General features: G+C 37.1%; 1 protein-coding gene and 1 non-coding gene across 3 annotated transcripts in view; both read left to right on the forward strand.

The window, feature by feature from the left end:
• ctdspl (CTD small phosphatase like) overlaps positions 1 to 14,034 on the forward strand; it is a 35,162-nt gene extending 21,128 nt beyond the window's left edge. For both annotated transcript variants that reach the window (XM_004081082.4, XM_004081081.4), the window contains 5 exons: positions 393 to 494; positions 8,648 to 8,704; positions 11,991 to 12,083; positions 12,161 to 12,346; positions 13,040 to 14,034. In XM_004081082.4, the coding sequence (XP_004081130.1) occupies positions 393 to 494; positions 8,648 to 8,704; positions 11,991 to 12,083; positions 12,161 to 12,346; positions 13,040 to 13,165 (564 nt within the window). In that variant the 3' untranslated portion in view covers positions 13,166 to 14,034. The remainder of the gene's footprint in view (positions 1 to 392; positions 495 to 8,647; positions 8,705 to 11,990; positions 12,084 to 12,160; positions 12,347 to 13,039) is intronic.
• Positions 9,131 to 9,232, forward strand: mir26-3 (microRNA 26-3). The gene has a single exon (NR_107196.1). It is a non-coding gene; the product is annotated as a microRNA 26-3 (primary transcript).
• Positions 14,035 to 15,063: the final 1,029 nt, after the last annotated feature.

Below are 15,063 nucleotides of genomic sequence, written 5' to 3' on the forward strand. Positions count from 1 at the left end.
CCTGCTTGCCAATCAACATGAGCATTTTTTTCCTTTCCCTAAACCCTGAACTTCACCAACATGAGATAATCCGGAAAACATCATCAGCAGACATGGATCTAACAAATAAAAAATGGATCTTAAACAAAACATTGGACTGCTTCAGGAATTTATATACTCAACACATCATATTTGAGTTAAAAGCCAGATTCTTTCCCTGCACCTCCGCCTTTCAGTTTTTTTAAGCTTTAATATGACATTACATCACTTAAAAAGGACAATTATTCTTTATTAGCTCATTATAAGGCCTTTGTGTCCACTAACCGCTAACACAACCCCCTCAGGATGACAGAGTTGGAATAAATGTTACAGCAGCGACTGCATCTACATTGTAAATGTTTTTTTTTCTGCAGCCTCCAGACAAGTTCCTGCTGCCAGAGGTTAGTATAGCAGACTATGACAAGAACTGCGTGGTGATCGACTTGGATGAAACCCTCGTACACAGTTCCTTTAAGGTACGGTAATTCACCTATCCATGTGTCTTCTGTTTTACTTTAAAAATTAATGAATTAGTCTTTTAAAGCTGTTTAGACGTAGATTTTATAAAACAAACTTTAGTTTCAATCAGTAATGATTTTTTTGTTTTCTGTAAAATTCTGTACAAATTTTACAGAAAACTAAGTTTTTAAACATGACAAAAAATATCCTAAAAACAATTTTTTTTTTAGATAATCTTCAGACAAAAGCGTGAGATACAAAATTGAAGAAAAATAAAATGTTATCAGTCTTTTTCAAACTCCACCTAAACTTCTAGTGTTTTATTTTTGTCCCAGTTTTCTGATATTCTATTCTTTAATGGTTGAGTCGTGAATTGACAACACCGGAAAGTGATGTTTACGGTTTACTGTGATTGAAGTTATCTGATTTCAGTTGCATCAAGATTGTAGTAATTCCCACCAAATTGTAAGATGACTAAATGCAACCTAGAGTGATAAATCCTTGATATTACATTTAAAAAAACCCTAAATGCATTATCAGTTTGATTTTTAGTAACTAATCAATTTCCCTGTTGTGGGATCAATTTAAGTCCTATCCCTGTTCTTTTGTATTCCTAAATATGATATTCAGATGTTTATACATTTTTTAGTCCATTGATTTATTATTATTTATTTACCTTGTATACACTGTATAAAAGGCAACAGCTGATGAGCAGAAGGAATTTCATTGGCCATCATGATAAATACTCTCCTTCTCCCTGCTGACACCCCTGGCGCTCCTAGTGACCCACTTGTGCTCTGCCTAAAACCACACTGATATTAAGCTGATGTGTGATGCATCTTTGTAGAAAAACTATTCAAGCCTCAGCAGTCTGGTCCATTTGCCAATCACATTGGCTGTCGCATTGACACAGATCCACCCTCCAATAATATAGTTTTAATTTAAATTTTCAAAAAGGTTTATAGCTTTGAAATTTTGGGTTGAAAAAAGTAATAAGAGTTATGATTTAGTGGAGCTTCACCTGCTTGGTTTTTAATACATTTTTTACCTTATCTTTTTTTTTTTTTTTAGCATTTATACATTTTTTTTACGTCTGTCCTCATTTGATCCATGATATAAAACATACAAACTGCTCGATCTGAATTTTTGTGAATTGTTTTTTTTTTTTTTTTTTTTACAGTTTAAAAAAATTTCAAAATTTACTCTTAAATATTGATTGTGTTGGACAGATTCAGCTTCGTTGTGAAATTATTGTGTAATGTAATGAAAATATCTGTAAAAATAAAGGACCTGATGGATGGATATCAAGCACTACCACAAAAAACTGTTTTAAAGACAAATTATTAGAGGAAATTGTAAAATAAGTAAAATTAAATAAAAGCCCAACAAGGCACCAGACTATAAAGGGTTAAAACGCATTTTCCAGTCTCCTGCAGACTGAAAATACTTCAAATTCTAATAAATGGAATTTAATAATGATTATTTTTAGTGCATTTTCATGCAAACCATATTTATCCTTTTTCCACATCAAAGTATTTGATCTCATTTCTAGCTGCATGAAAATGCACAGACTTTTTTTGTTTGAATGTCAGTCTTGATCAAGTAACATGGTCACATTTGGGGTGTGTCTGGTACAGTTTACAGTTTCCATGAAATGCTGTGGGCTGAATTTCTCAGAATCTGCTCAAATAGTCTAAGAATTTTTTTCCTCCTCTGTCAAAACAAGTCAAAACATTCCCAGCAGCGTGTTTTTTTCTCTCTCTCTCTTTTGATGAAGCCAGAGCACGCCAAGCACTCATTCCTTCAAAATCCTCTCCTTTTAGAGATTAGCATAGAGAGCAGAATGATTTTATTCAACGCAATTAATGAAAATCTGTTGGGAGAGAAAGACGCAGCAAAATAAAGCAACTCATATGCAGCATTTTCATTCGTTTTATTAAGCCCTGGCAGGATTTCCTGTTGATTTCCAGCACAAAAATGAAATTGGTAAAGCATAATAAAAGCATGTTATTTTCCAAAACGCAGGAACTGGACTATAAAGGAAGCATAAACAACAGAAAGAGGACGCAGATGAAGCACAGATGGGCATAGCCTAAAAAAGAAACGTTACGTAACACATCCCATACGCTGTGCTTTATCCTGCATGTTACGGATGAGTAGATAATTCCTATAAGCTGCCCTGGAATTAAATGTGTTATGTGTCTGATATGACAAAGTACCTGAAATAACTGTATTCTGTGCTTTAAAAACGCCATTTCTTTTCATGAAAAAGGAACAAAACAGAAATTTGCTCACAAATAATGAGGAAAAACAATTTTTTCAGTATTTCGGGAATTGCTCTCAACACTGCAATTTGTAAAACTGATGTTTTGCTAAAAAGGTTTATGTAGTTTGCTAGTTTGCCTTGAGGGGATTGGATGATGCAAACATCACGTTCTCCTTGATTAAGAACATATTTTCTGTGTCTTACCTAAGTTTCACTTTGTTTGATTGCATTGAAAAATATCTTCTGAAGTGCTTCTTTAAGTGAATGCTTAACAGATTGTTGCATCACAGATGCTGCAAGTGTTGCATCTCAGAAAACATCACCACAAAGCTGCAAAAGTGTGCTTAAAAATGTTTTCTTAGATATTTCTTCTAATGTTGTTGGGTCTGCTTCTGGCGTTTTAGCTTATTCCTACTTAAACTATAAATAAATCCCAGACTTTCCTCTTTTAACAGCTTACTTCTATGATTTAACCAGGCAATTTTTAAGTTTTAAATGACTCTGCTTAGAAAACCTAAATTGCACACCTTTCTTGCTTTAAACAGACGTAAAAATTACATTTAAAAAGCCCCAAAAGTAGTTATAAATAATTAAACCTTAATGCTATAAAATATTTATATTTAAAAAAGAGTTTTTTTCTTATTTGTTTCTCCTCTTAACGTCATTGTCAGAGTTTTATTCCCTCAAATGTTGGTTGTCTGTCTTGATACCACACATTTCACACGTGTGCTGACCAGAGCCTTTTAATGAAGCGGAGGACAAAAGTTTTGAATAAAGGAAACAATAAGCTTAGTGAAATGTGCATGGAAAGCAGCTCATATTGTCTTCTTGGCCAAGAATTTTGGGGAATAAACTTGACCTTCTCGAAATTTACTCCAAGCTAAGACATTTACATTTCCTGTTTACATTGAAAACAGCATTTAGCAACAGAAACGAGTTATTCCTCTTGTCTAATGCCTTACAGGCTGTTTATGGTTTGAAACAACTTCAATCCTAATTTTCTACTCTCTAAGGACACATTCTAGCCCTTTAAAATAGTTTAAATCAGTCAAAGAGTATGCATAGCTTAGATGGAACTATTATTTTAAAAAAACAACAATAACAAGGAGATTTACTGCTGCACTGCACCTAATTACAGTTTTTCTCCATTGGTTTAGCTCACTTCTTGACGCAGAAATTACATTCTGAAATTTCTAAGATCATTTGACAAAACAGTTTAACTGTTCAGCACAACACTATAGCTCACTTGGAAAATCTAATATATCTCCCAAAACTGTTCACTCATGCTTCAAAACTAAATTCCTTTTCCATGTAAAGAGTCAGTATCACCAAAACAGCAAAGATCCGTCTCAATTGCTTTGGCTCATTTCTTGAAGCAGACCGGACGTTCTCAACACTCTTGGTGCTTTTGCCAAAATAATGTGGATGGTTCGGCACAACACCATGGTTCACCTGCAAAAGCTCATATCTCTCCCAAAACAATTCACTTGTGTCAAAACTAAGTTTCCTTCTCATTTAAACAGTCAGTGCCCCCAAAATACTTTCTCCCTTTGGCATTGAGTAAGCACTGCAAGTCAAAATGATTAGATGTTTTGTCACTATAGCAGAGGACCGTTGAAATATCCCTCATGTCCACCTTTCAGTTTTAGCTCAGTCCTTTATTGACAATGTTAACTGTACTGTTTTTGTATAGCTAACAGAATACAATTTTGTATAAAACTGAAAAAAAGAAAAATAATTTTAGGGTAAGAGTAGCCTCTTAGGTTTATGTAACAGCACACATTGCACTCATACTGCCAAGGAAATTGTAACCATTGTCATTCACACACATAAAGTAACTTTCATACATCAGAGTAAAAAGAACTTATATTATGCTCAAAGCATAATATACTTTATAATATGAGCACAAAAAAATGAAAATGATCTGCAGCCTACAGTGCTGTAAATAATGCTTGAGTTTCACAACAGTTCTTCACTGGTTGCTGTCCTCACCCTCCCTCTCCTGGCCATCGTCCTCACCCTGCTGGCCATCCACACTCTGCTTTTTTTCTGGCCACAGATTCTTGTCCACATCACAGCGTATTTTCTCCCTTGCGATGCAACAAGGGAAAAAACAGCGTGCATGTCGCAACCATCCCCTACACCAGTGCTTCTCAATTATTTTTTGCCAGGCCCCCCCTAGGAAAAGAAAATGTTTCGCGCCCCCCCTAACCCCCCCCCCCCCCCACACACACACACAGACACACTCGCGCGGTGACAATACATCAGGTCAGTATCTATAAAATTTGTATACCTAAAATTGTATCTTTTAACACTAACAAAAGAAAAAAGCAAAATAAATCCACTTTCAACAAATATTAACTTTATTTAGCCACAGAAACCCTGTTCTAGTCTAAAACAGAAAAGAAGCTGAAAGTACCTGAAATAAAAAAAATCTGTCATTCCTTATTTAAACTAGAAACATTTTGACCAACTGAACCATTTGATGCTGAAAAAAATAATTCAATCAATAAATAATATTAAATCTAAATTGATCTGAAACATTAACACAGCAGCACCAATATATTTAACGTTTTTAGTCTGAAGAAATAGGTAAAAACGTGCTGATTTTTTTTTTTCTAAATGACGGATTGTTTATTTCTGATCTCATAAAAGTGCAGCTGTTTTCCTGCATTACATGCTGTCTTTATGTCTGTCTGACACCAACTAAACCACAGGCAGACAAAGAAAACATGGATGGAAAATAAAGACACGTCATCAAAATGTCTACAATAGTTCATAAAGAATGACATTGTTAGCATGAGCTTAGGAATCTAAGGGCAGCGGTGATCTTGGGCAACAGGCAGCGGTAGCAGTGGTCCGCGTGCCCCGATTCCCCTGGCAGACAGGGCCCACACCACCCCTCCCCTTTCGTTCTCACTCGCGCAGCCGCGGACAGACAGAACAGACAATAGGAACCGAATAGTGGACCAGATTATTTTCCAAGCACTGAGCCGCTGTCACCGCTGCCCCCACGTTAAATTTGCGCACCGGACAAACCTGTGCCTAAAACCGCCACCACCGCGCGCCCCCCCTGGCATCGCTTCGTGCCCCCCCCTGGGGGCGCGCCCCACTATTTGAGAAGCACTGCCCTACACTGATCTCCTGTACTATCCTCACAAGCAGCATCCATTGCATGGAGCAGGGGCTTCTGATCTGACCTCCAAGCGGAGAAAAACTCCTCAATAGGATTGAGGAAAGGAGAGTAAGGGGGTATGAACACTATGACCATCCTTGGATGAGTAGTGAACCAGGCCCTGATGAGGAGGCCACGGTGGAAATTCACATTGTCCCATATAATAACATATATTGGTAGATGAGGCCCTAAAAGACCTCTCATTTTCAGGGACCAATAATGTTACGGCCACGTCTTCGGCCCTTGGCCAGGTTGAAGCCAGCTTCATCCACAAACACGAGGATGTGAGGGGTCTCATTTCCTTCCAATGCCATTATTCTCCACAATGGCGTAAAAAAAGAAAACATCAAATAAGTCATATAGAAGAGTCAAATACTACAGTTACAAACAATTACATAGGAATGTTCTATGTTCTCTGCAAGTTCAATATACTACTGGCCAGTTCCAAACCTGGGGTACATGTACTCCTATGCAGAGGTACTACAGGGGGTATTTGACAGAAAGGAGAGGGGGGAAAATCCTCAATGACTAATGAAATGTTATGGTAAAACCCACAGTATTAGATAGAATTACATGAGAGGCACTAATTGCAGCTAGTTCACCTTTTTTCATATTGTATGTTGTGTTCTTCAAAATAAGGATTACAATGATAATTGCATCATACAGTAAGCTGCAGTTTTTAGGCGAAATGTTGAAGTCAGATAAATCAAATACTTTTATACCTGTATTACCTGGATACACAAATCAGGTAAAGTGGGTACTGAAGCCAAATGTTTGGGAATCACTGCTTAATTGTAAAACGGTTGTAATGATGGACAACAAGTACTCTTCCTCTTCCTCCTCCTCCTCCTCTTCCTCTTCCTCTTCCTCTTCTTCCTTCTCCTCATCCTCCTCCTCCTCCTCGAGCAGACAGTTGCCCTTGTTCATTTACCTGGCCAGGTGCCTCACATGTTCAGACATTGTACTGGTCCTCCATGGTCAAGCTTTTTACATACATTTTTGGCAGCATTCACAGTCATGAACAGCACCTGTCAGGTAACTAAACATACTGTTTGATTGGTCATCTGAGATGTGTGAAACTCCTCCTTCGTTAGTCAAGTTCTAGTTTCACCTGTGAATTGCTGTAATACATTAATCAAATGTACCAAGGGATTAATATATCGCATTCATGGTATTATGTTCTTGACTAATTTTGACAATTGAACAGACTATTGTGCATGTGATAACTTACACAATGAAATGATGCTGACTCATTTTGGAGCGAACAACCATTAGACTGAGAATCAACAATCAGTTTAGATCTATTCACTTGGAAATTGTGCTAAATGAAGGCTACCTGTACTTAATCATTTGAGACATGTACTAAGACATTTGCAATTTGATGAAATTAATGAGAAATGCCATTCTGTTGTGAACAATTGCCAAGTGGTTTGGAGGTTTGTCCATGTTGTTTTGAGAATGTAATTTCTGTTTTAAGGAATGAGCCAAACCAATGGAGAAAAACTGTAATACAGCAAACACCCCCTCTGCTGGATGGGATTGAACTTGACCTTCTGAATAAAGATTTCTGTTCTCTATGGTGCAGATGAGAGCAAGAGCACACAGTGGGATCCTACTAAGAAGAATTATGATGTCAAATAAGGACAGAAGGGCCTTAAATGGAGTCTGCCAGAAATATTTTCTCTGTAATAATAAAATAATTTTGACAAATTAAAAAATTGCGTGTCGGTAATAAGATTGTAATAAATTTTATGTTTCTAAATGCTCCAATTTTAATAAGTGTTATTTCTAGGTAATCAGTCACTATTTTTCAAATTTTTTCAAGTTCTAATTTTTTTTCAGTTTTGTTCAATCCAATTCCTGCTGATTTTTTATTTATTTGATTTTATCTTTAATAATATTTAAACACCCCTGTAAAATCAATAATCCCTGGTTTAGTTAGAGGTTACACTAGGTCTCTGGGGTTTTTTGGGGTTTGGGATTAAAACGATGAAGCCTTGACATTTAAACAATTTATATGTTACGTAAGAGGAAGATGCTTGAGAAAAAAAAAAGTATAAAAACTCAACAAAATCACCAGTGCAGTTTAAAAAATAACATAATTTTGACTTTTTGGCCAAGCTTGATGACATTTACTTTATTCAAACATCAAGTTTTTAAGAAGATGATAGTAAAACGTTGAAAGAAGACAGACTTAATCTCATTACATCCTGACAAATGCTTTCTACTAAACATTTGCTTTTTATTTTCTTATAAAGTAACAAATCCAAACAGGTGGGCTCTTCAATGGAATCTCTTTGTTGCACTACAAAATGACAGCGCTGTGCCTCCCACCTAATCCTTTCATCCTCGTCTCCAGCATCTCGCTTCCTCTTCCTCTCACAACTTCTCCTCTCCTCTTTCTTGTTTTCCAAACTGACACAAGTTGCACAGAAAAAAAGGCCGCCTCCTCCTGTCGGCCTCCTAGTGTGTCATTCTCCTCAGCTTCCAGGTTTCTCCCCCGAGCCCCTCGTCTGGGTTTTATTTAACACTGAGAGTGCTTGAGCAGAGGGAGACGATACTGTGAGCCTTCATCCTTAGCCTGGGGCACTTTGCAGGACTGTTATACTTTTTCTTTCCTTTTTTTGGGGATGAATCGTGGGTGTGTGGTTGTGTCATTTCCTTGCAGATTGCCGTTTTGAGCAGCAAAAAAGACTCCACTTTTAACTGTTCCTTGCTTTTTTTTGCAGCCCATCAGCAATGCAGATTTTATCGTTCCAGTGGAAATTGATGGCACTGTTCATCAGGTAAATGAACATGGAGGGCTGCTACAAGCACTCTTCAATATCATAATGTTTTAATTTATGTTGGATACCCCATGAGAGTTCTTGACTCGATTTTCGTAGCCTCAGTTTCTATAATTCTGTGTTACCTCACAGCTATTACATGTCAAGGAGGGATTAGAAGACTGAGTGGTTTGTCTTTTATCCTCTGTGTCCTTGCTGCCCATAAAGATAAATGGCTTGTGTGTGTGTCACCACAGATGCTCCCAAGCATATTGAAGAAGCTGTGCAGAAGAAATGAATATCCCTTGAGAAAAAAAAGTGTTTCAGAGAGTGTGAGCTGGATATAGAGGATTAATGCGAGACTCATTTGCACACTCAGAAGATGAGCAGTGTTTGTTTGTTTACAATGGAAGCCTCTAGTTTTGTCCTGACTGATGAAAAAGATGCTGCGTTGTTGCTGGAACCAGGTTCAAGTAATCCAGGATAGGCTTTCTGCATCTGATTTGGCCTATACTTGATTACTTGCACTTGGAACCAGTTCCTGACCCACAGAGACCTACCGAGGAAGATGAACGGCAGCAGACGTGAAATAAATCATGTAAAATGATGTGTTTAGTGATCTACGACCTGACGCTAAGAAAGGGTTTTCTCACAAGAAAGTTTGGATTCATTTTGGGAGCCGGATATATGCAGTGACTGCTACCCTCAAGTGTGATAGCCAGCAAAAATCCACAATCAACTAAAATTACACAAAAACAAACAAAAAATAAATAGATAGATTCGGATATACATAAAAAGAAACAAAATATAAATGCAGCCTCTACAAGAAAAAAAGCACTGTCCTGCTTGTGCTTGTCCCAAGCGGGTAAATGCAGAGGTTAGTGTCAGGAAGAGCATTGAACACAAAAGTTCGAAGACATATCAAAAAGATGTGCTTATATGATGAGAGGGATGCTTAGAGGGATATTACACCGCAAAACTCTAAGCACCCTGATATTTTATCTGCACCCCATTGTGGGGCTGGCTAAATCTTGGCCTGCTAGGAGTCCGAAAATATTTGTTTATTGTGCGTTTGAATGAGAACTTTTTAGTTAAGTTCTATCTTGGCTGAATTTCCTATAAACAATTTACAGATAAGTACATTTTATTTATATAGAATCTTCTCATTCAAATGAACGAGAATGAGAAGGTGTGTCCAAACATTTAGTCTGTACTAGGGCTGCACGGTATGAGGAAAACTTGCGATATGCGATATGAGGGATTAATATTGCGATAACGATATCATTTGCGGTATATAAACAAATAGCGAAACAACCAAAAACATCACTCCCATTTTATTGCAACAGTTTAAGAATTGTACTCCAAATGACCCTCGTTGACATAGGAGGGAACATCTAACATAAAAGGGCTCCATCTGATTGTTCAACAACGTTAAAGGCTCTATCCGATTGGTCAAATGCATAAAGGGATTTATTTGATTCGTTAAATAATTTAAGCTGCCATAAGATTGTTTTAGCACATTTAAGGTAACCATTTATTGCATATTTTGCTGCGTTTTGCGATATGCATATTGCACAGCTTGATCTTGCGATAACGATAAATTTGCAGTATATTGTGCAGGCCTAGTCTGTACTGTATATATCTAAAAACATAAAAGACAAAAAACATGTACAATGTAAAACAATCATCCCAAGCCCAAATTAAAACGGATTCAGTTAAAATGCTTTGCAAAATCAGTTAAAATGCTTTGCAAAATAAAGTTTTCAGTTGAATTTTAAAAGAAATCACAGAGTCCGGGTCTTACTATAGTTCATCAGGTTACCGTTTTTTTTTGTGTGTGTGTTTATCATCAAAAAAATATTGTACTATGTATTTTTTACTTGAACATAGTTGTGAATGAAATATTTATATCTAATATTATTAAGGATTTGATTTTGAGAACTACAAAAAAACACAGATATATCAAAACCATTTCAGATTGAGTAATACATAGATCAGAAAATAAAGAAAAATGAACAAAGTTGATGCCATCTATTTCTGCAGTAATGCTTACACACATGTCTCATTAGATTGAATATGATTATTAAATAAAGCCAAATAGAGTTTGATTTGTTGCTTGAAGGGGAGTGGGAAGAAGCAAACTTGTTTGATCCCACACGTATTGTGTTATTTCTTTAAATAGATTTACATAGTTTCCCTGATCTGGGCCTTCTCAGATCAAGTGCATTTACTATTATATTTGCGTCATATGTTGACCCAAAGCTGCTATGAAAAATGACACAAATGGACCAGAATCTAATTAAATAAGCAGCTAAATATTTAAATCATGTTTAATTCTCTCGACCGGAAATGAACATAATACTCTTGCAAAATCATGAGATGTGCTCCTAATTTGTTGTGTTGTAGTTTTTATTGTCAAACGACAAACGATGTCTAATTCAATTGTATGTTACAAGTATTGGTATATAAATGTTGTCATCAGAGTTCCTACGCATTTCCTTATCCAAGTGTTTTAAGATGTTTGCCTCTGAATTTCAAAACCACTCTTTTACCCTTACGTACTAAGAACAAAGTCATGAAATAAATTGTAGAAGTCACAAAAAAACATTCATGGTAAGTTTTTTTTTTTTTTTTCAATAATAATAATAGATTAGATTTATCTGCACTTTTCCAGACACTCAAAGTGCTTACAGTGTGTCCATTATTCATTCACTCCTCATTCATACTTGGTGATGGGAAGCTACTGATGTAGCTGCCCTGGGGCAGACTGACAGAGGCGTGGCTGCCAGTTCGCACCTACGGCCCCTCTGACCATCACCGGGATCATTCATGCACATGCACACGCCAGTGGAGCCACACTGGAGGCAAGGAGGGTGAAGTGTCTTGCCCAAGGACACAACGACAGTTGGCTGGGGGAGCGGGGATCGAACCGCTGACCCTTTGATCATTGGACAACCTGCTGAACCGCCTGAGCCACTGCCGCCTTTGAAGAGAATTTAAGCCCCATTCTCTTCATGTATTTTCTCATTTGCGCCCATCGAATTTATCACTCAGCCTTAAATATGTAAGTGGACACTAAACATATTTAAAAATGACTTTTACATCTACAATTCTACATCTCTTCTAAAATCAATCACAGATTCCTACTGTTTGAGGCAGAGTTGGACATCAGCAGACAGGCGTGTCCTTTCCTGCAACAAAAAATGTTTTCTGGAGCAGATACTGAAATCCCAATTGCAATTCGATGAATCTGTCATCATTCTGTGTCCGGCAGAAATCATTAAACAAATCTTTGTGTTGTTTTCAGGTGTACGTGCTGAAGAGGCCTCATGTGGACGAATTTCTCCAGAAGATGGGGGAGTTATTTGAGTGTGTCCTCTTCACAGCCAGTTTAGCCAAGGTCACTTTCCTGCATACGTTGCTTTGCAAAACCATCGTTTGGTTCTGATTTATTTTATTCTTTAATTATTTGTTCAGTATGCCGATCCGGTGGCAGACCTTCTCGACCAGTGGGGGGTGTTCCGTGCTCGACTCTTCAGGGAATCTTGTGTTTTCCACAGAGGGAACTACGTGAAGGACCTCAGCCGGCTGGGCCGTAAGCTGAGTAAAGTCATCATAGTGGACAACTCACCTGCCTCCTACATTTTTCACCCCGAGAATGCAGTAAGTCATTCTTTTGCCTCCATTTCCTGCATTTTTTTTAAAATCTTTGTTCATTGATGATTATAAGAGCCTTTTTAAGACTTTTACTTGAGCGTTAATGAGAAAGAATGACTCGTGATTTTATTTAATTTAAAATGCATTTAAAGATATTTTGGTTTTGGTGCTTTCAACATGTTCCTGGAGCATTATACTTACGAAGGAGGACATACAGAATATAGAGAAAATTAAGCTTAAAATTGTGTTTTTGATCAGGAACAGAGGAAAAATGAGGTTTAAAAAAGCTTGTTGTTATACATCCATTCTGATGAACAACTAGATCCTCTGTATAGCTGGATAACTCAGATTATGCGGCCATTTTTGCTGCACCGGTAGTGTTAGGATTGGGTTGTGAGAGGCTGTAAGCCAGCAGGAGAGAATGTGAACAAAGTGATGATGGGAAATTACTTACATCCGCTCAAAGTCACAATGGTGCTTTGCAGCCCAAAAAAACTATGTTTTTAGTAGAATTATCCACATCTAACCCTTTTTTAAACATTAATATCTCATTAAATATTTACAGTATGTCTCAATTTTTATGGAGATTAATAAAATTCTTTGACAGCTGGTTTTTCTTTCATCTCCTATGCAAACATCAAATGTAAATGTTATCTTTTTTTTTTTTTTTTTTTTTTTGTGGCTCTCTGACCTTCACAGGTCCCAGTGCAGTCCTGGTTTGATGACATGACAGACACAGAGCTGCTGGACCTGATCCCTCTGTTCGAGGGTCTTAGTAAAGAGGAGGACGTTTATTGCCCCTTGCAGAGCTTGAGGAACAGGTAGCAGATGGCACCTCCAGCAGGTCCCTCCCCTCTGGGCCCCGCAGTCCGGCCTCGTCCCCTGGTTTCAGACCGACGACCTGGTCAGCAGGAAGACTAAACACTGACCTGGCTGGATCTTTGGATTTCTTTGTACAGGACTCCTACTGAAGAAAGATTATATTACTGTATGTAAATACTAAATGTTTCTAAAAATAAAACACACATAAATTAGTTTTTCTATCAAAGAGAAGCAGTTTTAATATTCTATCAAGTAATATTTTAGTTACCAAAAACAAGATGGAGGAAACAAAACAAAGCTGTTTCTCATAAATGAATGACTTTTATTGTTTGGTGTTCAACAGTGCCGTACAGGCTGCTGTTTCCGGTCTGATGTTTTTGTTCAAGCAACTGTGAGTTACCTTCTCCTACGGAATGAAGTGCCTTCATTGCTGTGTCGATTTTGTTTGGTGTTGGGTCAATGGGTGCAGATTTTTATGCAGTGTATTTACTCTAAACTCCTAAAATGTAAACATTTGAAGTTAAGTCGGAATATATACAAAAGAAAATCCTAGGAACACATTAGACTTGAATATTTTGGGATTTGCAGTAAAAGAATTAATATTGCTAAAGATGTTAGCAGTTCAGTGTGATTTCTGTCTAAACCTATAGAGTATATGAAGGATCCTCAGAAAATACGAGACATGAACTTTATTTTTTAACAAAGAAAGAAGATTAGTAATGACTGTCAAGTTAGAGAATCAATATGAAAAGCATTAGGTTAGATTATATCAGGCTATATTTATTGGGAAAATGGGTGTTGGGTGTAATGTAAAGAATGCTGTTCAAATTGTACTGTATGACATTATTAAAGCTGCAAGTTTGCACACTGTCGGCATGCTGTCATAGTTGATACATTTCACAAAACGCCACTCTCTGATTTAAGATTTGGTGCAAATATGAAAATGGCTAGAGCCTGCAAGGTGTACACATAAAATTTTTTATATTTTAGCGAGAATTACCCCCCCAATTTTATCCGTTTTTAGCATATAAAAGATAAAGGACCAAAATAGGTGATATATTGCTTATGTTTCACTACCTTTTAGTCTTATTTCTGATCAGTTAGAAACATTAAATGCCAATATTTGTAAACAGTTGCTTGGGGCATGCCCAGATACAGATTTATGTCTGTATACTCCATCTAGAAATGATTCACTTCAATGCATATGCGCACTTTAGGATGTCAAATAAATTCAAAAAAAGCCACTCAGAACTAAAGTTTGGGTCATGAATGCAGACTGAGCATCCATAAATATTTTCATAAGTACACCTCGGTTAACTACTGATAAAAAAAAAAATCGAGGAAGATATTTATTTTATGAGCTGTGTGTGAACATGCAAATGTTAGATAAGGCCTCCCACTGAGGTGCTCCATACTTTATGCACTTTTTAAGTGTCCTGGTTTTGCAGTACTGCCTTTTAAAGCATAAAATAAGATCCGATAGGATCATTGTTGATGTCACAACAGCAGGTCAGTCCTTTAGATCCCATAACTCATAATAAAATGCCTGGTTTGAGCGTCGTATCATTCTCTGGAGCATTTACAACAAGTGGGCGTACTGATATGGCTGTAATCATCGCTGTATCTGGTTTTGAACTCTCACCTGAACCAAAGTTAAGGAAGGAAACTTCTGAACAACCCATTTATGGGACTCAATTACCCAGCAGAGCCACACAGCTCATATCAGATGAAGGTGTCCAACAGAGATTATTTCCATTTGGACAATGTCATGTTAGGCCTCAGCTCCCCATGGATTTACTGTGACTTTCTCCCATTATACTTACTGCTCTTTTTTTGACCAATTTTCATTGAATTCAGAAAGCAGGAAAGCAGCAGAACAACGTTATTATTCATTATACAAA

This window comes from Oryzias latipes, chromosome 20 (genome assembly GCF_002234675.1).
Source record: "Oryzias latipes chromosome 20, ASM223467v1".
Lineage (NCBI taxonomy): Eukaryota > Metazoa > Chordata > Actinopteri > Beloniformes > Adrianichthyidae > Oryzias > Oryzias latipes.